The following is a 22,685-nucleotide window of genomic DNA, read 5'->3' as shown; positions in this document are numbered from 1 at the left end:
ATCAGGGGCCAGAAAGTATAGCATCTGCCCTTGGAGAACACCAGTGGTTTGATCACAGTATGCATCACATCTATTAAGATGTTAAAATCTGGTACTCGTTGTTACCTTGTGCTTGTCATTAAGGGGATTAAAAGAGAAAGACTGTTTACTACATACTTGAGTGGGGTATTCATGTTAAACTGTGACACTGAGTGACATTACGCTAGCGCTAGAAAAGTGACATTATCATAAAGCTTGTTTGTTATTTAATACTGCATTCAGCAATACTCCAGCTATATAGCGATGGTCTGTAAATAATCAAGTCTGCACTAGACAGTCCAGTGATCAATAGCATGATCATCGATCTACTCACCTGCGATACAAAGACATTTGTCAATCAAGTCAGTAAGCCTGACCAGCAGATCTTGTTTATTTGCAAGCAGCCTCTTACAACAAGCCTGGGGCTGCAGAAGTCCAATTGAAAACCCATAGCTTCATGGGTTAGCATTATATTTACAAAAACAGCTATATTAGTGCAATAATCCTGAAAAAGGTGTTAAACTCCATTTCAACATGAGCAACAGATAATAAGCAAGAACCCATGAAGCATTAAGCATATTTGACTGTTCTTATCATTTGCAAATATTTCCTGTATTAGTGAGTGAGTTTGGTTTTATGCCAATTCTAGCAATATTCCAGCAATGTGATCGCAGGGACACCAAGAATGGGCTTCACACATTGTTCTCATGTGGGGAATTGAACAAGCGAAGGTTTAACCACAAGGCTACCACTGTAACCAGTCAACTTCCTTTATTAGAGAACATTTATCACCGTTATCAAATAATATATATAATCACAAATATACTTTAATGTCCCTTCATGACTCAGTATAGCACATCATTACCACTACACTACAAGGAGTACCAAAATCATTCACAAACAACATTTTTCACCTTGTATAAAAAACTTCTTGCAAACATGCAATTTTCTTATTCATTCTTGAAATCTTGATATTTTATATTACAATATTCACAACAAACAGATTTCAATAATGTACATGACTTAAAAAGGTTGGTCCTCCTCAACTCATGTTTGTTGTACAATCAGAGTAACAAAATAGAGTGGTCAGACTGGCTGATTTGGTTGACACACGTCATCGAATCCCAGAAGTGTAGGTTGATGCTAATGATGTCTGTTTCAGGATTGTCTGGTCCAGTCTTAAATATTTACAGACTGCCACAGTCATATGGCCTAAGAATATTGCTCAGTGGCACAACAATCAAGAATCAGGATTAAGATGAATTATTTCTATTACACAAAAGTGAAGAAGTTGCTTTAAAAAATTATATCTGCTTTGTATGTACAAGGGGTTTCTGATCTCGACCTTCAAACTTGAATTTTCTACATATCAATTTGAGTGATAGAAAAACAACTTAAGAGCCACTTAAGATAGCCACTGAGAAACACATTATGAAAAGAATCATCCTCAACCATATGGCTTTCTTCACAAACCTTAATAGCATAATCCTTTGGAAATATGAACAACCAGTTGTCAGAAGGACTTTCACAGTACACTGCACCTCGAAGGAATAGGAAATAGCTATATATCATAATTGCCTCTGGTTATTGTGCAGAACAAATGAGAGAAAATTAAAGGGTTGAGCCCAAATTTGAAGAATAGCTTATTTTTGCTGCCTCATGTAGCAAATAAGACCACAGCCCATAAAATGTCTCATCCCTTTGTTAAGACTGTACAATCTGCTAAATTCTCATGTTATTATTCTTAATATGGCCAATGTGTCCTTTTGGATCTAGTTTACAGACTTGGCATGTCTTGCAGTTCTTTTGAAAGATGGTTAAGGTAACATTATCTTTTATTATGGTAATACTATCATATTAACTTGTCAAAGAAGCTGATACTTTCGAACAGCAGTCAACCTGTCCTTATCAAAGGGCATTCTGCTAAGTAAAATGTAATGCTCTGTCTCATGGATTCCTGTTCAATAGCTTAATCCACTTGCCAGTTTTATATATACTAAGGGTAATTTGAAACCTCTTTCTATCATCTTAACCAGGGGCTTTGTATACAAACTGAACATATATTACAAACTTGCCATGAATACAGATTGAGGTCCTCTGGATAGAAACTGTTTTTCATTTAGTGTGATGTGATGTTTTCATGAAAAATATATTAACCTTAAACTGTAAATGATCCTAATGTTGTTTACCTGACAAGTGTTATCTCTTGAGGCAAAGCTTGTATTTTGGTTCAGATATGTTTTGCTAACCCACATGTTTGAGAAGATTGAAACAGAACACTGTGTGGCTCACATGTTTATATTCTGTTTTGTCGTTTGGTTTGGTGTAGTTCAGTTTGAATGTAAAGCTATTTAAAGTGCAGGTTATTTCACAACTCTCACATGTGACATGTTTGTGAATAAACTATTTTTCTAAACAGGTAAAGCTGCGTTCTCTTTATAGGCTTGGGTCTCAAAATAAACTGCATTCGATGAAACCTCATTCAAAAACTAAGTTGAGCAAATATATAGAGATGGAATATTTACTATTTCTGTTTCATTCTCATTATTGCTTTACACTCTAAGCAGTTGAAGCTATAAACTGATTCAAACTACAATTGTTTCATCTCATATCATTTCTTGTCTTACAGGCTTTAAGACATGTAGGATAGGACCAAGGATGACCTGAGGTCAACTTCAGACCACTATTGAATGTACAGGTTCTACAAAAAAAAAATCAAAAACTGAAATATGTACACTGAAATACATTATAAGTTATCACATCGTGTCTCGGGAAATACAGGGTTTTATCAGTCTCCGGCTCAGGGAATACAACCTTACGAGGGACTGATAAAACCCTGTATTTCCCGCGACACAATGTGATAACGCATTTATCTAGCTGAATGTTTTCACTAAATCAAAACAAAACAACACACATCGAATCGACTTGCTACCATGTTGACACCAGCTGATCGTTTGACCTCAATGCACCGCACGTTACTAAAGGCTTGTCGATGCACGCTTTTCTCACTTCGTCGTCACCGAGATGTAGCGGGGTGATATGACTTTGCAGCGGGAGTATACGACTTTAATACTCCCGCTGGCGGATCGTGATGAATGTACATGGTATTTTATCAGAGTCACATGGACCAATCAAAACTCAACATTCTTACATGAGGCTAGATAATGAAATATGTCAATAACTGTTTGGAACAAGATGAAAAAACAACAATCTCAGTATTTTCTGATGAAAAAGCATTAGTTCCTAATTACTTCAAAAGATTCCCTTCCACACACAATTTTTCTATTTCAGTATGCATAAGAACAGATGGGACTTTTCATAAAAAGCTTAATCTTAAACCTAATCCCAATACCTAACCCGTAACCTAAACCCTAACCCCTCAAAATAATTAACAGAATATATTTCAAGTGGGGCTTACAGACAGACCATTACCAAATACCTTTGGCAGTAATAGGGAAAGTTTATTGGTTAATTAAAGTCTTATTTAGCAATCAGTTGACCAATGTATATCATAGGTTGAAGGGTGGTACCAAAATTTGAACATTCTGTTCATAAACAAGTTGACTTCCTATTGTTAGTACCTTGGTGTCAAGCAAGAAAGTGTCAACTATGTCTACATGGAAACCACAGATTCTACTAAGAAACATAAAGCTTATATCACTTTTCTCTATTTGAAATTTATATTCTACTCAAAACAAGCTAAAGAGCACCAAGAAATCAAAGGCTGTGTTGCAGTATCCTTCAAGGCCAGATTCAGAACAGTCATTTGAAAAAGTCATGTGTTCTTCTCTTGACTGGTAAAGAAAGCATTTGAAATCTTCAATAAAATATTAAAGAACTAGTTTAACAATACTTTCACTCATAAAGGAACATGGAAGACAAGCCTGATTTTATTACCTCTTTGGTAATAATACCTATAAATAATGAAATCAGAATTACCTGAGAAACAAAACAGTTATTACAGTTAACCAAATCACTCATAGATTCTTTTCATACAACTGTTATAAGGAATTCTTGAGAAGGTAATTATGAATGCAAGTTCTTGTTGGGGCATACTGTGGCCATTGTTGCATGAGACTGTAATGTCAGATTATATTGACTCATGGATATCTGTAAGCAGAGCAATTACTCCAACATACTGAATCCCTGAATGTTCAAAGGGAATGACTAATCAGGCATATGGGAATGAGACCTAAATTGAGACTATTCACATGACAGCACTGTTAGGGTATGTGGAGACAAGAGAATGCATGCCATTGGCAAATCAATAGGTTTATTATAGAACTACGGATATATTTATGTCATTTTTTTGTACTTATGATTACTCTTTCTTATCATATGTTACCTCTCATACAGGATTTGAACCCAAACTCTCAAGAGTGAAGCATCAATGACCTTACGCACTCAACCACCCATGGAAATCAGGATTCCACTGCCCACTTTCTAGAGGCGTTTTCTGTTCAAAATGTTTTAGTTTCTCAGTTCCAAAATAATTTGGTATCCTTGTGTTCATGGAAACTTTTGTTGACAGGAGTTCAATATGTACTTGCAGTTACTATTGATTGATAATTGGTAACAATGTGGCTGAAATATGACCTAAAATCCTCTCTCTCTCTCTCTCTCTCTCTCTCTCTCTCTCTCTCTCTCTCTCTCTCTCTCTCTCTCTCTCTCTCTCTCTCTCTCTCTCTCTCTCTCTCTCTCTCTCTCTCTCTCTCTCTCTCTCTCTCTCTCTCTCTCTGTTCCTTGAAAATTAGATATATCTTACATAAAATAGCTGACAACCACATCAGCACAAAGAGTTATTCTAGATGTAGTCATTAATGATGTTTCTGTTCATAAGATAGGTACATTAACCAGAGAAACCATTGATCTATGGATAGTCAAAAGCTCAAAAAACTTCTACATGGTGTTCTCTTTCATGTCTTCTACTAAACTGACGGTCAAATAAATAAAATCAAATTAGCCACACCACCCAACTCCCATCTACCTACCCAACGAGAAACCAATAACCCTTGGCCATATCGTACCTGTCTTGGACGCTGCAGGAATTACAACTTCTACCTAGTGTAAAGAAGGTAATATTAGAAGGGTTGTTAGTTTGACAAACCTATGAAGTCGACATACCTGTGTTTTGTTTGGAGTGAACTGGGCGAATTGTCTTGCTAATGAGGAGTCCGAGGGGGCACTTGTCACCTGTCGTCTGGAGGTCACAGCAGACGACATCTTGTCAACCCCTACGGGTCACGCATAATCACATCTCGGGTCACAAAAACATGGGTTGTTGGGGGTCTATATGGACGCCCCAACAAGAGAAGTCTGCAATTGTACTGAATTCTGATTGTGTTGATAAGGAAGTTGAATGTGGGGCCCGGCTCGGGTTGATTTGTGCTTTAGTGCAGAACATTCGTACATTGAGTCGTTTTTAAAAAAATGCAGGAATTCTTGTCCCAGCTCAATCACATAAATATTTCTTCCAATTTGTTGCAATTTTTCAGCCCAAGAAGGAAATTAAGGGTTTATGTTTGTATATCCATGTTTACTTGTAGACAAATGTATTTAGATTTTTCATTAGTGTCACATAAATATTTCTTCCAATTTGTTGCAATTTTTCAGCCCAAGAAGGAAATTAAGGGTTTATGTTTGTATATCCATGTTTACTTGTAGACAAATGTATTTAGATTTTTCATTAGTGTCCTGGAAATGGCAAAAAATGAGCTGTTTTCATTGTCCCCTTAGTCAGGGTGTTGTTCGTTTTTCATCGCTGTTGATACAAATTCACTAAATTAGTTAACTTTCAGGTGCTGGCTTCATGTATGTACTGTTTAGTTCGCACACATAATGACTGAGAGATGTTTGACTTCATATTTTTAAAAATAAGACATGTTTTGTAGCTGTCCTCATGGTTCATTCCCGTAACGACAGCCTCAAATGTGAAATAATGTACGATCCCTGATGCCAAGACACCCAAACTTTTGCATGCTCTTTGGCACTTCCTGTGTTCTCATGATGACACAAGTTCCCAGATGTTCTAATGACTGAGAGCTGAGGGGAAAGGACGTAAAATATTAGGACTTGCAGCATATATTTATTAAGCACTTTTTCCTATATCAACACTGTTGCACTGACATGTACAATAATGCACAATTTTGTTTCCATGATTGCATCTTAACTCTGAAACAAATGAAACTTGGAAAGTCCAATTTTTGCGAGGGGGCATTAATTTTCTCATAATGTAATTTGTGTTCCTATAATATTCTTTCCTGTAACGCTAAAAATTGTAACAGGATAGAAAATTCAGACGTTTAAAAGTAATTTGGAATAATATAAACTTTTGGTTCAATATATTATCTTTATACAATGTGAAAAACAGATGATAACTGATATTTTCCCTCATACTGTTACAGCAGAGAATAGTAATTGTTTCGGGAAAGAATATATCTGTTACTGTTATTAACATGTTCAAGTTTTTACTAATATCTTACCCTATGTAGGAGTAATCATTATATGAACATTAGTCCCTACCGTATGTGTATGCAGTTAACAGCAGTTGCTGGATGTACATACTGGTTTAACGACAACGGTTACAGTAAAGAATTAATTCTGTTACTGTAAAGAACGTTTATGTTACGGCAAAGAAAAACAGCAGTTCACAGGGGATATTTGTATGAAATATGCCTATGTCTTAATATATTCTTAGGTGTAAACTAGTGTAAACTCACACTTTTTGGTTCAATATATTGATGTTTATTTAATGTGAAAAAGAGATTGTTAAGCAACACTTTTTGTCTTTCCAGTAACAAGCGTATCTTTCCCGTAACAATAATATTGTTTGTGTTTTTGTAAGGTTTGAAATATTCATGTTGATTTAAAAATACTGTATCAAGAAGTATGAATGTTTTCATTACCATTAATGTAACAAAATGTTTTCTAATGAAAAAAAAACAAAATGGAAACTTAGGTCTATGTGTGATTTCTAGAAAGTATACATACAAATCTATTTGAGCAAAGAAATGCATGCAAATTCAAACATTTATGTGGATATACATACTATCTATGCTTACCTTCATGCCTGTCATACAACATTGCTAGAAATATCATTTTCAAAACATGTTACATCATCTAAAGTGTTGTAACGGGAAAGAAATGTAAATTTGGTGATTTGAGAAAACAACATTTTTTAAAACAATAATAATTGCAATTAAGGTTTAGTTTCCTAATGTTTAGAAAGAGCAATAGCATATGGTGCTATTTAAAGAACGGAAAAAAACTTTTCAATCATTTCATTTTGTCATTTCATGAGAATCAAAGCTTGGCATATTTTCAAAACGACTCACTGTTTATGTATGTACCTTCTTTGATGCCAGGATCCGCTTCGCTCAGTTGTTTTTCAAAGCCATGTATCCTGGCGATCGTCATTGACTCAGTTCAGATCTCCGAGTTCATATCTCTCTAACCTGTCTCCCTGCTCCAACATAACTGTTTTCGAAGAGGCAAAATTTCTGTAGAATATACCCGAGACCTTAGGTTTCACCAAACTGAAGAAGACACCGCCCGTGTAATATCAGGCGTTCCTCCCACATACAAACACACCGGTGATGCGCCATATTTTTTTTCACTGAAACCAGACAGCACTTACAGAACGTTCGGATTGGTGTGCTTCCTTGGGCAGTGGGGTTATGCCTTGCGGTTAAAGCGTTAAATCGTTGAATTACAACTTTAACCCAATACCACTAACCATTTCAACAAAATATGTTTAAACACGAAACGACCATTTTCATCACAAATTAAATTAAATTAGAGACCACTTCTCTTCCTCCACCCCCCTGGACTGGACCAGACAATCCAGTGATCCACAACATGAGCAATGATCTACGCTATTGGGATACGATGACATGCGTCAACAAAGTCAGTAACCGAACCACCGGATCACCTTAGTCCCCTCTTACGACATAAGTTGCTGACTATCAGTTCTAACACGGGTGTTCAAGGGTGGAGAAAGTTGAGGTTATTATATCTGGTATTTGACTTTAGGATAGTCTAGTATTTTAAATTAAAACGTCCATGTGGTGTGTTAAACCCATCTGATTCGTCGAATATTGCGAAAACAGCTCGTTTGCTATATTTGACATAACTAGCTGGACGCAGTGTGAAAATAGCCTGTTATATATTTAGTGTTCATTTCAATTTTGTTAAAACGTAGTTCAAATGCTGCACTGGCAAAAACTGTAAGTTTATGTTTACAAAGTCAAGACAAAATGCTGTTTAGCACACTTGTTAGTACTTTATCCCTGTACACACTTGTTAGTACTTTTAAGCTGTTTAGCACACTTGTTAGTACTTTATCCGACCCCTCGTGGGCCTCTTCAGCCTCACACTCTCTCGTGCTTGGACCAAGACGCTCAAATTGATATCGACCAGTTCAGGCGTGACATGTTTCAGGCTGTAGTAGTTAGTTCCGCCTCAACAATTGTAAGCTTCGGGCGATGTCTGTGTTCCTATTGAAAGCCAATATGTTTCATACACTTGTAAAGATTACCATTTGAAAAATATTTTTCTTTTCTTTCCACAAGTACATAATGATAGGTGCCTGACGCACGAACGAGTTTGTTTGGGTGTAGTTGATTTCTATTTATACACATAAGTTTTAAAGTCACGTGCACATCTATGCTTACATGTGTTTCAAACATATATCTGCAATAGTCAGTGTTTAAGAGTGTTATTTATTTTGATAGAAATCATGTTTTAAATTTGTTTAATGACAAATGGCTGTATGGTATGTTTGTAACAAATTATATGCGTACACTACATGAAGGAAGCAAATTTCGTATTGCTACTATTTATCTGGCAAGCATGATAGATTAACCTTGCGTTTAAGGTATTGGGTGGTCTTTACGTCTTATAGCTGGGTGAGTGGGGTAACCAAGTGGTTAAAACCTTGACTCGTCACCCCGAAGGCCCGGGTTTCATTGCCCCCAGAGCCCATTTCTGGAATACAGTGGAAGCTTTCAAAACCGGCATCTGTCTAATCCAGCAAGTTGTCACCACCGGCATAAAATCCAAGTCCCTTCCGTGGTTTGAACATTTACCATCAGCTCTGCAATCCGGCACTTTCGATAAACGGATTATTTTGTCAGTCCTAATCCGTGTCGGATTAGGCAGCTTCCATTGTATCTCTGAAAGCGGCGTAAAACTATAAACTCAATAACTCACTCTTTTGGGTCACATTAAGGGCTGTAAAGGTAATAACCAAACCACACACGCGCCGACATTAAACTGACCAGTTTTTAAACTTTTTAACATTACAAACATTCTTTGGTAATTTCAGGGACATGTTTCGTGAGTGTGGTCGGTGTGGGCATGTTTGTAAAGTGAAGCGCTGACGGGATGTGTTTGCAATTTCAACAGTTTTAAACATTAGACGAACTTCCTTCATATTTCAAGCGAAATAATTCTTTCAATTTGTATTGTAGTTTATATTTGGAGAACGGGGTTTTGCGATGACCATCGGTTAATCGACGTCGTTGTACAAATGCTGTGTTTGCAGCTGAGACGACACGGACATTCATACAATAGCTAGGACGACTGGGACAAAGCAAAACATTCCACAAGGCTTCCAGCGATAAGGCGTGTCACGGAAGAACATAATTCCTCTTCCGTTAAATTTTAGGACTACTGTCGTGATTTTAAACTCAACCCTCGATACTTCGAGCAAATGTGCGGGTTGGGTGCCTTGGATTGGGGGCATATTCTTAGTTCCGACCCCTCCCAATTTTGCAAATAACACATGGTCCCAAATTACGAGACCCAAAATATTATTATTGGCTTCCAACTCTAGAAAATGAAGGGGTAATGATAACCAAACTAATTAGCCTATACTTACTTTTCAGGGTTGCAGTTTTGCTTTTTTACTAGCCAGGGGCCAACGGACGATCGTAAATTTCGAACATCGCTTGATATAACTGAAATACTCTTCTGCAATGTTCTGTGTTCCCATATTTTTCCCACCAGTATATACATGTACAGCCTTGACAAATGTAACAAAACACTCATCGAAGTGTTTACAGTTATATACGGCTAGATATATTCTCACAGCAGACCGACAAATGTAGAAATTATGTGTCAAATACTATGATCATTACTGAAAACATTAAGCTTTGAAATCACATTACAAAGATTATCAGGACACAGAGTCGCTGGAGCGAGCGTTCGTTTCGGTGTTAGACTTTAAACAGATGTATTTTTATCAGTATAAGAGCATGTTTGTTAGAATGGGTATTACAACGATAGATGCATGCTCTATTATTGTCTACGAACGTCCCATTAACTGAAGACCTGTATCATAACTCATTGTAAAGTGTTGTTTGTGAACAGCATGAGAATGACTATCGGGAACATTCTCACGGAACGGAAAAGAATGCAGACTTTGAGGAAATCACATGTCTTGTATCTCCTACGGAATATTTACCGCTTTGCAAATGAAGAATCATGCATTTCCTTGTATTCGTGTTTCATCCATGCATGTTGTCACAATGGAGTGAGCATGAGTGTGTGATATTCCTGCAATTTCAGGTCGGAGGACACCAGTTCCCCACGCGTCCTGTCCGTGTGGGGAATCGAACCTGACGAGCGGACGCTTTAACCACTAGGCTACACCGCCTCCGTCGGAGTGGATAGTACATTGTGTAAAACTACACAGATATCGGTTTACTCTCTATTCACCTACATCTCAATTAACCTTCAACCCATATCGCATAGAAAAACAATGTAGTCTAACACTTGTGATGAGTCTGGGTCACTGGTCAGGGCCATACTTATCTTGATTGACTGTTGCTATATAGGGTATGCAGTTGAGTAGAGATGATTAGCTTGACATTGTGTACATGTACTTTAAAGTATTTATTGTTATTTGCTTTGTATTGGCTCTTTGAATGCAAGACAAATTTCTCTTGCGGGACAATAAAGTTTATATTATCTTATCTTATTAGTTTATCATCCTAAACTGTTTTCCACAAGAGAGGTCACATGTGTGAGATACAGAGGATACTAAATGACATTCAGTGTAATACCATTTGTATCAAACGAGTTAATGATTTGGTATCAAACGAGCGAAAGCGAGTTTGAGAAATCTTTAACGAGTGTAATAAAAATGGTATTTGACGGAAGCGAGTTTAGTATTCGGGGCCATTATTCTCGACACGTTCGTAACCCTAAGAATTCATAACTTTGATCGTAGTTATTGTGTTGAGAATGGGTCACGAACGTTCCGAGAATAGCTACACTGTTCAGTACTCGCCAACACAGATTGACAGAAACTGCGGCGAAAATGCCTACAGTGTGGGGACTCTTAGCTTTCCGCGAGTCAAGCAAGGTGTAGTAACATAATATTGCGTATTGTGACGTCACAGCTGAGAATCATTTTGACGTCATATGTCAAGCGGTATTACACTGATGACGTCACAATGCTATGACATCACTGCACTGCAATTCCAGTGGTGATACAGTTTTGAGAGATGTACATTTTTCTTTGAAAACGAATGAAGAATGATTTTCGTTGATAAACAGAATTTCACCCTCGTGTCTACTGATATCAATTTATACTCTTCAAAAAAAAAAGAAGAAAAAAAAAGACGCAAAATGCAGCATGAATATCAGGCACCTTGATTGTTTCTCACGTGCAAAGGATGAGAACAGCATGTGTCTATAAAAGACACAAATGAACCTCACAATTTCACCCACGATTTTTGCAAGTACTGTATGCGAAAATGGGACGTCTCAGCGCTGCCGATCGAAATCAGACAATTGGACGATTGCAAGCTGGCGAATCAAAGAGTGAGGTGGCAAGGAACTTCAACGTTCATCCCAGCAGAATAATTTGATTAAGGGATCGATTTCGTCAAACAAATTCGACATATGACCGTCCAAGATCAGGAAGACCTCGAGTCACCACACCTGTCCAAGATCGGTACATCCGGGTAAGCCACCTACGTGACCGCCATCGTACTACCCGGGACACAGCACAAGCACAGTTTGGAGCTCGAAGAGTGTCCGATCAGACAATCAAGAACCGTCTCCGAGTAGGAATAGGTGCCAAACGTCCAAACGTTTCCCTTCCTTGACACGACTACATCAACGTCGACGAGTGAGATGGCGTAACACGGTGCTGCAATGAAACCTGGCAAACTGGAAACCTGGTTCAGCGATGAATCCCGTTATCTCCTTAGACGATGTGAAAGTAGAGACCGTGTCTTCAGATGGTGTCATGAACGTTTTGCTCCTAACTGTATCAGAAAAGTGGACAGATTCGGTCGAGAAAGTGTTATGGTGTGGGGAGAAATCTCATACACCCGCACATCGGAACTTGTGCTTGTCCAAGACAATCTTACGGGCAATCGATACATCGACCGGATTCTCCGTCTGCACGTCCTTCCCCTTGTTGATCGTCAGCGGTATCTCTTCCAACTGGACAACGCCAGGCCCCACACAGCACGTGCCACCGTAGAGTACCTAGCCAATAACGACATCAGTACCCTCCCCTGACCCTCCAGATTCCCGGATCTAAACCCAATCGAGCACCTTCGGGAACAGATCGATAGACTGGTACGTCGACGTCATAATCCACCACAGAATCTTCAACAGTTGTTCCACATGCTGCAAGAGGAATAATGAATGATTCCACAACAAAACATCCAACGACTGATTCGATCTGTACCCAGGAGGTGTCGGGCAGTGGTAGCAGCTGGAGGTGGTCCACTTGGTGGACAGCAGGTGACTGTTATTCACATATGGATAAGATAGCAATGAATTGCTCCACACAATTCCATTTACGTATCTTTGGTTTCCGCTGACCTATACGTCCTTGAATAACATCAAATTTTCACTGATATTTGGGTTTTGCGTGTTTTGTTTTTTTTGGTGGTGGTGGTGGTGGTGTGTGTGTGTGGTGGGGGGGGGGGGGGGTACTGTATATCAACATTCGTTGGTAAAGGTAAATATTTCAAGTCTCGGATAAGGGCTTAATTGTAAAACACAATGGCTAACCTGGATTGGGCAGAGTTCATTGTGTCTCAGAAAGAAGAAAGACGGGTACTTCAATGGCTAACCTGGATAGGGCAGAGTTCATTTTGTCTCAGAAAGAAGAAAGACAGGTACTTCAATGGCTAACCTGGATAGGGCAGAGTTCATTGTGTCTCAGAAAGAAGAAAGACAGGTACTTCAATGGCTAACCTGGATAGGGCAGAGTTCATTGTGTCTCAGAAAGAAGAAAGACAGGTACTTCAATGGCTAACCTGAATAGGGCAGAGTTCATTGTGTCTCAGAAAGAAGAAAGACAGGTACTTCAGGATGGTCAGAAGTATGGATTGAATGTTGTGAGACAAGTAGTCACACACTGGAAGTACGTACAACATACGTCATATAAGAGGTAAATGCAGTACCATTGGCGCCCACATATCTTCCGTCAAAGAACACAACCACCCTCCTCTGGTGAATGAAAAATAGACCCAGACGTCTCACTAGACTGAGACAACGTGTTCGTGATTCTTACAGCCCACTCAAAGGATCTACAATGAAAATTTGAGTACTCACAAAATTTTAATAGATACAAATTATAAAGTTTTTATTGCTTACAACAGGATGTTAATTCTCGTGATCAAAGAGATGACGGGTATCCTTGTTGATGCCGAAACGATATGTATTGGTGGAAAATTTTACAAGTGCCCTAGTCTCGGGACTTAGGTGTATGTTTTGCACTATCTTGTACATTGTGATCGGAAAATGAGAAGTACCAGAAGTAAATGAATCTTTAAAATACGGTCTTTTTGTCTTTCAAGAAGAAGAGCTCAATATTTAGATCAGGGGGTGACACTCGTTTATCAATACATAATCAATAGTCAACGGACCATGAAATGTTGTTTTAAGTAAGCGAATGAATGAGTTTAGTTTTACGCCGCACTCAGCAATATTTCAGCTATATGACAGCGGTTGCAAATAATCGAGTCTGAACCAGACAATCCAGTGTTCAGCGGCATGAGCATCGAGCATCTGTGCAGTTGGAACCAGTGACATGTGTCTACCAAGTCACTGAACGTAATCCCCTGATCCCGTTAGTAGCCTCTTACGGCAAGTTTGGGTTACTGAAGGACATGTATTACCCCGAACCTTCACGGGTTTGTTCGTTTTAAGACTCTAAGCGAATTGGGGTGTAGGTGAATAGAGAACAACCCTTTACATCAACCGCATGTTGGCGAGTTTACAATTTCTCGCATGAGACGTCGAACACCAGTTCATTATTCTCGATTCATATATTCTCATTTTATGTCGCAAACAGAAACCCGACGGCCACAGGGGTGAAAAGAAATATTTTACGGGTGTTTCAAATTATTTCAGTCAAAACTCGCCCTGCTCAGTGCTCTGCTCGTTTCGCCGCAGAATGGCACGGACGGATGGCAAATGGCGATGTTGGCAAACTATGAATATTTTTGGGTTTTGTGCTGCTTCTAATATACTTCGATAGCATTTCGAGGATATCACGTTTACTCTTTGATCACATATTGTAAATCGTTTTTCGTTTCAGTAAACACCGGAAACCCTCCTAGTCCACACTTTAAATGTTCAGTTCTCAAAGATGGCGTCGAGAAGGAAAAACGTGACTCAAGAGAGTAAAGATGAAAAAGAAGAAATACAGACGGTTCCTCGGCCTAACATCTCAAGTGTTAAGAACAAACAGATACGGTCTGAGTTATATCGTAAAATGAAAGCTGCGAAACGTAAAGTATGTCATACGAAGTTTCGTTTCATTTCTATAAAATGATGGTAGATGAAGCCGAGAGCCGTGACGCGGTGAAGACATACATGTATCTTGACTACATAGTCATTACAGGACCGCATGGCGGCTCTCGGCTGTGGTAGATCTTGATTATCATGTCTTTTCCAAGAGGTTATTGTCAGCAACATAACGGATCACAATCCAAATATCCAAGTCATGCAGATCGTAATGTTTCCGATGGATTTGATGGAACCAGAGAGCCTTAGAGGGGGAGAAGAAACTCCCCGTTACGTAACCAGTGTAGCGAATATGGTGGCAGCGTAGTATTTAAGATTGAGCCTGGTTTCTTTTCAACGGCTGATTAAGTTCGCAGAGTGTTAGAACAACTGTAATCCAACATGTAGAATATAGGTTCACTATTTTGTCACATCAGTTTAAGTCAAATGATTGGTATTAGTGTCCATATTAGGACAGTAGATTTGTAGTAAAGTTTCAAGTCTGTAAGTTATAGCTCACTGGCTTCTATTCTTGATTCACCACGAAGATAGACTAAATTGTGCCGATAAAAACATCTTTCACACATTCGGTTATTTAGAAGGAGAACATACCTTTAGTTGAAAGGTATTTAATAGTGACAGTTTTATGACTTAAATAATTGTTAGGGTGTAATTGACTTATTGAGGTGTGTGTAGAATATGACATTTCACCATTGAAATGCTATATGCCTTTGTTTGAGTATTCCGAGTGACTTCCTCAAAAACATCTTTCACATACACCTTTAATTCATATGAGGGGAATATACTATCAGGTGAAATGTGTTTGAAAGTAATAGTGATAACTCCATAATCAAAAACAAAATGTCAGGGTTTATTTGAGTTGTGTGACATATTGGCAATCTGATCTGATTAGCCATTGATGCTTGAGAGTTATAGTTCCATAACTTCTTTCTTTTTTGTTGATCTTATTATTTGACAAAACTGGAAAGGTGTTTTAGAACGCTTTGTGATAGTTTTACACTTTATTTTTGAGGGCAGTGTGACAGTGTCAGTTAACATTTTGTCCATTCAGTTCCCCACATGCAATAAGATATGTGAATAAATTATTAATGTAAACAAAAATGTTTCAAAGTAGATTTTTTAAAAGGACAGCTGATGTTAACATGTGTTCTTGCGATACTTTTGCGTTTTTTAACATGTTTTGGGAGGGAAGGCTGTGGTGTATCATTTATTCTTTCATTCATTCACATATGTACTTCTTTTTCTTTATTTCGTTCATTCATTCACATAATTCTTGCTCTTAATTCTTACTATAATTCATTCATTCATTGTAAAATTCCGACTGATACAATAAACATGATAAACTGGTTGAAGTTCCATTAAAACAGGAATAATCTACAACATATATACTCTATATAGTCTGCCTGGTTAAACACAGCTGAAGTTGCACTGGGAGCGAGCAAAGTCACTGTGTGCATTGGAGCATGATGAGGCACACGTTAATTAGTACAAATGGTAAAGAAAGCAAGCGAGTGACCTATCCCTGTTGTAGAGTATCCCTGATGGAACCAAATTAATATGCATGTATGCTTCATTTTCATTACCATGCCGTACCATGTTTTCGGGGTATTTCTTTTACCCATGATTTCTTGATTGTAGTGCCATGACAGCGCTACGCACAATGTTTGAAATATCCAGCTTTCACAGAAGTTTTTAACTAAGCTTCTATCAAAGTACTGAAATTCTACCCTAGAACGTAATGCACTTTCACAGCCTTCATAAATGTGATCAAAACCATTGAAATAAAGCTTGTAACTTGTCAAACGGGTCATTGTCTGATAGAATGAAAAGCCAAGCATAAACATCACATGACTCTACTGGAATGTTGTCGACGTAATAAAAAACAAGGGAGGACTGAATTGGCCATCTCTTACATATTTTTTTTCCATGTTGCTGAATTCATACCCGGCTTGTGACCACTGTGTTCATTTAAAATTCTGCTGCAATGTCACTGTTCTGCGCAGACATGACGTGTTATGTTGTCCCAGTCACTGCATGCCATGCAGACAAGACGAGTGAATGTGCACATGATTGAATAATTTACCTGTAATTGTAAATATGTCTATTTTTGAGAAGTTTCTCAAAAAAGCACTCAAAAAAAAAAATGACCAGTTTGCTTGATATTTTATTGAAAGGTCATTTTGTACTTGTTGATTTCTGTAGAGAAGTATGCATCACCAGGGCTTCTACATAACTTAAGGTCGTGACCCCACACTATAACGAGTAACACAAAAACATGGTACTTCTCCCGCTCGGGCTGGCAGACCGTCATGTAATGTTTGCTGCATTGGAAACCAGTGGACGACAGCATTCTTACAATAAATTCATGAAACGTGATAGTTATGGAATTTAATCTACTGATATACAATAATTTACATCATGATCTTTTGCATTATTACCCTGAAAACATGTTACACCATGGTATATCAGATATCAATCATAAGTAAAACGACTGATCTAAAAGCAATGTGAATGTGAAGCAGCTATTAATTGAATCAGGCTTCAAGTTGAAACTTTATCAAATGAAAAAAATACAGAAACGATGAGACATTTACTATGTTTAATCATGATAAGCATGTAGCAAAAGAACTGAATGAACTCTTAGTAAATATCCTAGTATGAGGGGTTTTCGGCAATGTAAGCCAAAAACGTAAATTTTGTCTTGTATATCATTTAAACCTTGAGTGATAAAGGATATATCACCTACTTTTTTTAATTCAAGTTTAACATTTTATGGTTTCCAGGCAAAGCTGAAAGAGAAGAAGAGAGAGAAACAAGAGGCTGAAGCGATGGGCGAAGAGGTGAGTCTACCAATGTGACAACACCAATTAACTGTTATAACAAAACAGAATCCAATTTTCGAATGAGACTGCACCATTGTTTTTCACTTTTATCTTGTTTTTTTTTTTTAAAGCCAGTTGTGTCAGTGTCATTCCCATTCTTTGCGGTTAGCCTCAAAAGGTGTTTACCTTTTTTCGGCATGAGAGTCCAATTTCAAAATTGTCAGATTTATTAATATTATTAGCAAATGTAGTCATGAAATTGATAAATTCTCATTTGGATCAGGTTAAATATTTTGGCTGCATATATACATTTAGTTTCCTTAATGTTCATCTAGGCTCCTCCCAAAAAGGTGCCAAAGACGATTGAGAGTATGCGTGTATTTGATGAGACAATGGTCAACACCCAGGATGAAGAGGTTAGTTTTTATGACTTCAATGCTAAGTTTCCAGTTATGCATCATCTTAGTGTATCATGTTTACGCTGTGTCATTTGCTTAAAAAAATTTGTTGATATTATTAATTTTATTATGATCGTGATCTAATTATCTCATTAATTTTTTCTGTTGAGCAATGTAATTGGTTCTTTGTGTTTATGACTGTATCCAAAACAGTCCTTTGATCTTGAAAGAACAATATATACTCATGGAAAAATTTAAGGGAACATGTTTCTTAGGGCAATTCAAAATTTTTGTTTACTGAGTTCAGCGCCGTGTATTATCGTTTTCGTGAAGAGCAGTTCACTCAAACTCACCATAATGCTTTCCGTGCACAACATGCTCCTAAAGTTACATGCACTTAGATTTACATGTAACATGTATCTGCACTGTCAAACACAACGGTTGAAACATTGTTAACATGGCGAGACAGTACTTAACTTTGGCACAGAAATGGGATACAATTGGCATGGTTAATGGTGGAAGTTCATTATGACAGGTTGGAACAACTTTTCACAAGTCTGTTAGCGTGATATCCAAACTTTGGGATCTCTATAGAGCGACTGGTGACGTCAAAATGAGGTGCGGTCGGGGACGGAAAAAGAAAACCACCCCACGGGATGACCAGACCCTACGCCTTATTGCTCTGCGAGACAGGTTCAAATCCTCCTCCAACATCAATACGGAATTCAGGCGAAGAACAAACGTCAGAATTTGTTCACGTACAGTGCGTAATCGTCTTAAATTGGCTGGTCTACAAAAGTTGCTGTCCATTGGTTGGAATCAACATGACTGATCAACACAAGGGCTTGAGACTTGTGATCCCCTTTGCGGATAGAGCAGGTCGAATGTTCGAGTTCCAGCATGACAATGCCCGCCATCATGTTGCTTATGTTTGTCGGGACAGACTGAGGGCTGCAGGTGTCCGGGAGTTGCAATGGCCGGCTAAAAGTCCTGACCTTAACCCCATCGAACATCTTTGGAATCTTCAGGACAGACCTGTTCAACCCAACAATTTGGACGATCTTTTCATGGCTCTCCAGGAAGAATGGCATAGAATTCTGATTGGTACCATCTGTACACTCATTCGCAGCATGCCATGACGATGCCAAGCAGTTCTCCAGAGACATGAGGGACACACCCGATATTGATTTTCATCACTTGACATAAGCCTTTTCATCTGTATGAACTTTTCTCTTACTGTTTCAAAGATTAAAAGCCACAGCTATTTCATGCGTTCCCTTAAATTTGTCCATGAGTATATATTCCTTGACTGTTGTAATCCTATTGTAGGTTATGAAAGATGAGTCTCAAGATGAAATGTCATCATACTTCAATAGAAAGACAACCCCCAAGATTCTTCTCACAACAACAGACAGACCAACCTCTGTAAGTTGCACATAGAAGTATTTTCAGTCTAGAGTTCAGAACATGTTGGTTGTATGTAATTGTTTATGAAGTTTCTTAAAGATATCATCATGTATCATGTAAACTACTTTCTACATGTTCATGACCCATATCAGTTAAAACCTGTAGGCGTAATTGTTTGTTTACACTGACAGAGGTCTACCTGAATCTTTTTTGTGTTGTTTTCTAAATATGTACATGATTTGTTTCCAGAGAACAAGAAAGCTGTGCAAAGAGTTGAAGAAAGTTATTCCAAACATTGAGATTTACAAACGGAGGGCACTAGATCTGAAGAAAGTAATCCCTCGAGCAATTGCAAAGGATTTCACTGATATTCTAGTCATTAATGAAGACAGAAAGGAACCCAGTATCCTTGCTCAGCTGAGATGCTGAAAAGAACTCTTTGTCAGGATAAATTGATGAGCGTTTCATTTTCAAGTGATATTGAACCATAGAATAATCAGTTACCTCTTTGGTAAGGAATTAGTTTTGTTTCACTAATTGAAAATAGAGTTTGGATTGTTCCATTGTAACAAAATTCTATAACGTCAATGGAAACCGGTTCTTAGGGGTTTACATAAACAAGAACATAAGGATTGTTTGACCTGTTTCCCATTTGAAACAATTTGATCTGTTTGATCAATGGTAGTATCACTGAAAAACAGATATGTAACCAAGCTTCACAGTTTCAAATTTCAAGCCTCCTTGGACAATAACTTCCTCACCATAATTCATACTGAGAGAATCCTGATATTTACCAAGCTTCACATTTTCAAATTTCAAGCCTGCTTTGACAATGTTTATTGCCTATTAAAAGTGGTATTTGATATTTTACCCTTGACTGTGTTGGATGGTTTAGTAATCTCTCATCTCCCAGACGGACCCACAGCACATTTCAAGATGTCTAGTGTTAGACTGACAACAGATATCAAGGTCAGTCTGACATGGCTTCTCGAACATAAGGAATATATGATCCACATGTATATTGAATATGTTTTCAAAGATGCATGTACAAGTATGTGAACATAGGGACCCTTCATGATTTATCTTTTGGCGAGTGTCTGGGTAGGATGATGATGTTTATGGAGAAGTGTGCACAATATGAATTCCGCCCCTACCCAGATTTATGAAAAAAACAAAGAAGAGAGAATAAAAACCCCAAAATGGGTGACTCCCCACCCTCCTTAAAATCATCATCCCCCCCTGCTCACAAAAAAAGAGAGAGAAAAGCCCTACATTATGAGTCCCTTAGTTTCAAACTGCTTTATTTACACTTATAAGTCTGCTGATTTCTAGTGGTTGTATTTGCAGAAAGTAGGCCGTGTGACCGACCACCACCCAGAGGTGATGCTGAACAACTTCAACACACGGCTAGGCCACACCATTGGCCGCCTCCTGGCCTCCCTCTTCCCACATGACCCAGAGTTCCATGGACGGAGGGTGGCCACCTTCCATAACCAGAGAGACTTCATATTCTTCAGGCATCACAGGTGATAATGTTCAAGATATTTAACTGTTTGAGATGTCCTAATGCTTTTATACATTAATGCCTGTAAGTTACTTTACATGCTAAATGCATGCTGTGGCAGGGAGTTCATTGAGAGTAGCAGGGATAGTTGGAATAACATAATACAGTGTATGAAATCATCCTAAAACCAAGCAAGACATCAGGACTGGTAACTTCAAAATGTTCCCAGCTCAAAATGGATTTAACCAGACCAGACAATAAGATGATGTGAATGTACTCAGATATGTGTAGAAAATGCTTTTCAATGCATGCTGTAATGATGTTCTCATACTTTCAGATATGAATTTAGAAATTCAAAGAAAGTTGGACTTCGTGAATTAGGTCCAAGATTCACTCTAAAGCTGAGGTCACTTCAAAAAGGAACGTTTGACTCAAAATATGGGGAATATGAATGGATACATAAGGTACTTGTTCTCTTGAATATGAAACTTAAACACAACACAATATTTTTCTTGATGACAAAGTTCACTGTAAACTATTTAAACTGGTTAAATAATATGAAGGATCATAAGCACAGCAAGATCAATTCAATGTACATATAACAGGGACTTATGGGACCAATTCCTGTGTCCTGTACTCATTAATAATGACAATGAATGCAATGAAATCATTAGCATAGGGATTCATAAAATGTCCAAATACTTTTTTAAAAATTTTGATCAAGTAACAATAAGTTATCACTGAGTCTGCTACTAGCAGGATTATGGTATTATTTGCAATTTGATTAATGTAACAATGTGATGACCATGATACACAATACAATAACAGTAGCAGAATTGCAACAATATTACAACATAGCGTAGACAACAACTAGGTATCTGGGACCCCCATTTTGTAGTCCCTGTTTAGTAGTGATCATAGAGTTACCACAGCCGTAAATATATGTTAAGCATGGGACTAGATCATCTTAGCACTGCAGTCTCTTTGAGAAATGGGGCCATGACCGTTGAAAATTAACACTATGAGTCCCAGGGAACCTCAAATAACGGACTCAAGTTAAATCCCTTACTTAATATGCTTTACATCTTTAATGATTTGAATATGCCAGTACTGTAACAGTTTAGATGGTGCACATCCCACAATTCAACACATCATGTTTGTACCTTACATTTCTTTATTTTTTCAGCGCCATGAAATGGACACAAGCAGGAGGAAGTTCTTCTTGTGAGGACACTTCCAGGTGCAGTTAATGACTGGTTATGTTGCCCAAACAAAAGACATTTTTGGACTGTCACAAACCAGCTTTGAATGTCAGTGACTCATTACCACGTGATGAGGATTGACTGACGCATCCTTACTGTACAGAATGTAAATAAATGTCTCTCTAAAATATCTCCTCAGTTGCTGATGTATATTTGTCTTATGTTCTTTTGGAATGGTGATATATGTCAGTCAACAAGCAGTTCTTTCAACGTCACCATTGTCACCAAACTTTTTTGTCAGATCTTACACATGGTGGTATCCTGATATCCCAGTTTATGAAAGGATGTTATGTCTTTTTGGAGCGTCAGCTATATATTGATCCCATCAAGCAAAGACAAAGTGGAAATGTGCTGAGCACTGATAATACATTGAAGAATCATTCACTTCTAGTCTACTTCAGATTTTAGAGAACCACTTTATTTCTCACAGTATTCATGAATGCAACAAAGACTATCAAGTCAAACCTGAACATGTAACTGGCCACATGGTTAA

At 38.0% G+C, this 22,685-nt stretch overlaps 1 protein-coding gene across 1 annotated transcript; it reads left to right on the top strand.

The window, feature by feature from the left end:
• The first annotated feature begins 14,635 nt into the window (after positions 1–14,635).
• Positions 14,636–22,324, top strand: LOC137290690 (ribosome production factor 1-like). Its single transcript, XM_067821769.1, has 9 exons — positions 14,636–14,788; positions 17,583–17,639; positions 17,957–18,037; positions 19,349–19,444; positions 19,676–19,829; positions 20,313–20,395; positions 20,774–20,952; positions 21,268–21,394; positions 22,117–22,324. The coding sequence occupies exons 1-9, from the start codon at positions 14,642–14,644 to the stop codon at positions 22,156–22,158; spliced, it is 966 nt and encodes a 321-aa protein (XP_067677870.1). The 5' UTR covers positions 14,636–14,641; the 3' UTR covers positions 22,159–22,324.
• Positions 22,325–22,685: the final 361 nt, after the last annotated feature.

This window comes from Haliotis asinina, chromosome 7, assembly GCF_037392515.1.
Source record: "Haliotis asinina isolate JCU_RB_2024 chromosome 7, JCU_Hal_asi_v2, whole genome shotgun sequence".
NCBI classification, from domain to species: Eukaryota; Metazoa; Mollusca; class Gastropoda; order Lepetellida; family Haliotidae; genus Haliotis; species Haliotis asinina.
Note: the sequence above shows the minus strand (reverse complement) of the source record. Positions and strands in the feature narration are given on the sequence as shown.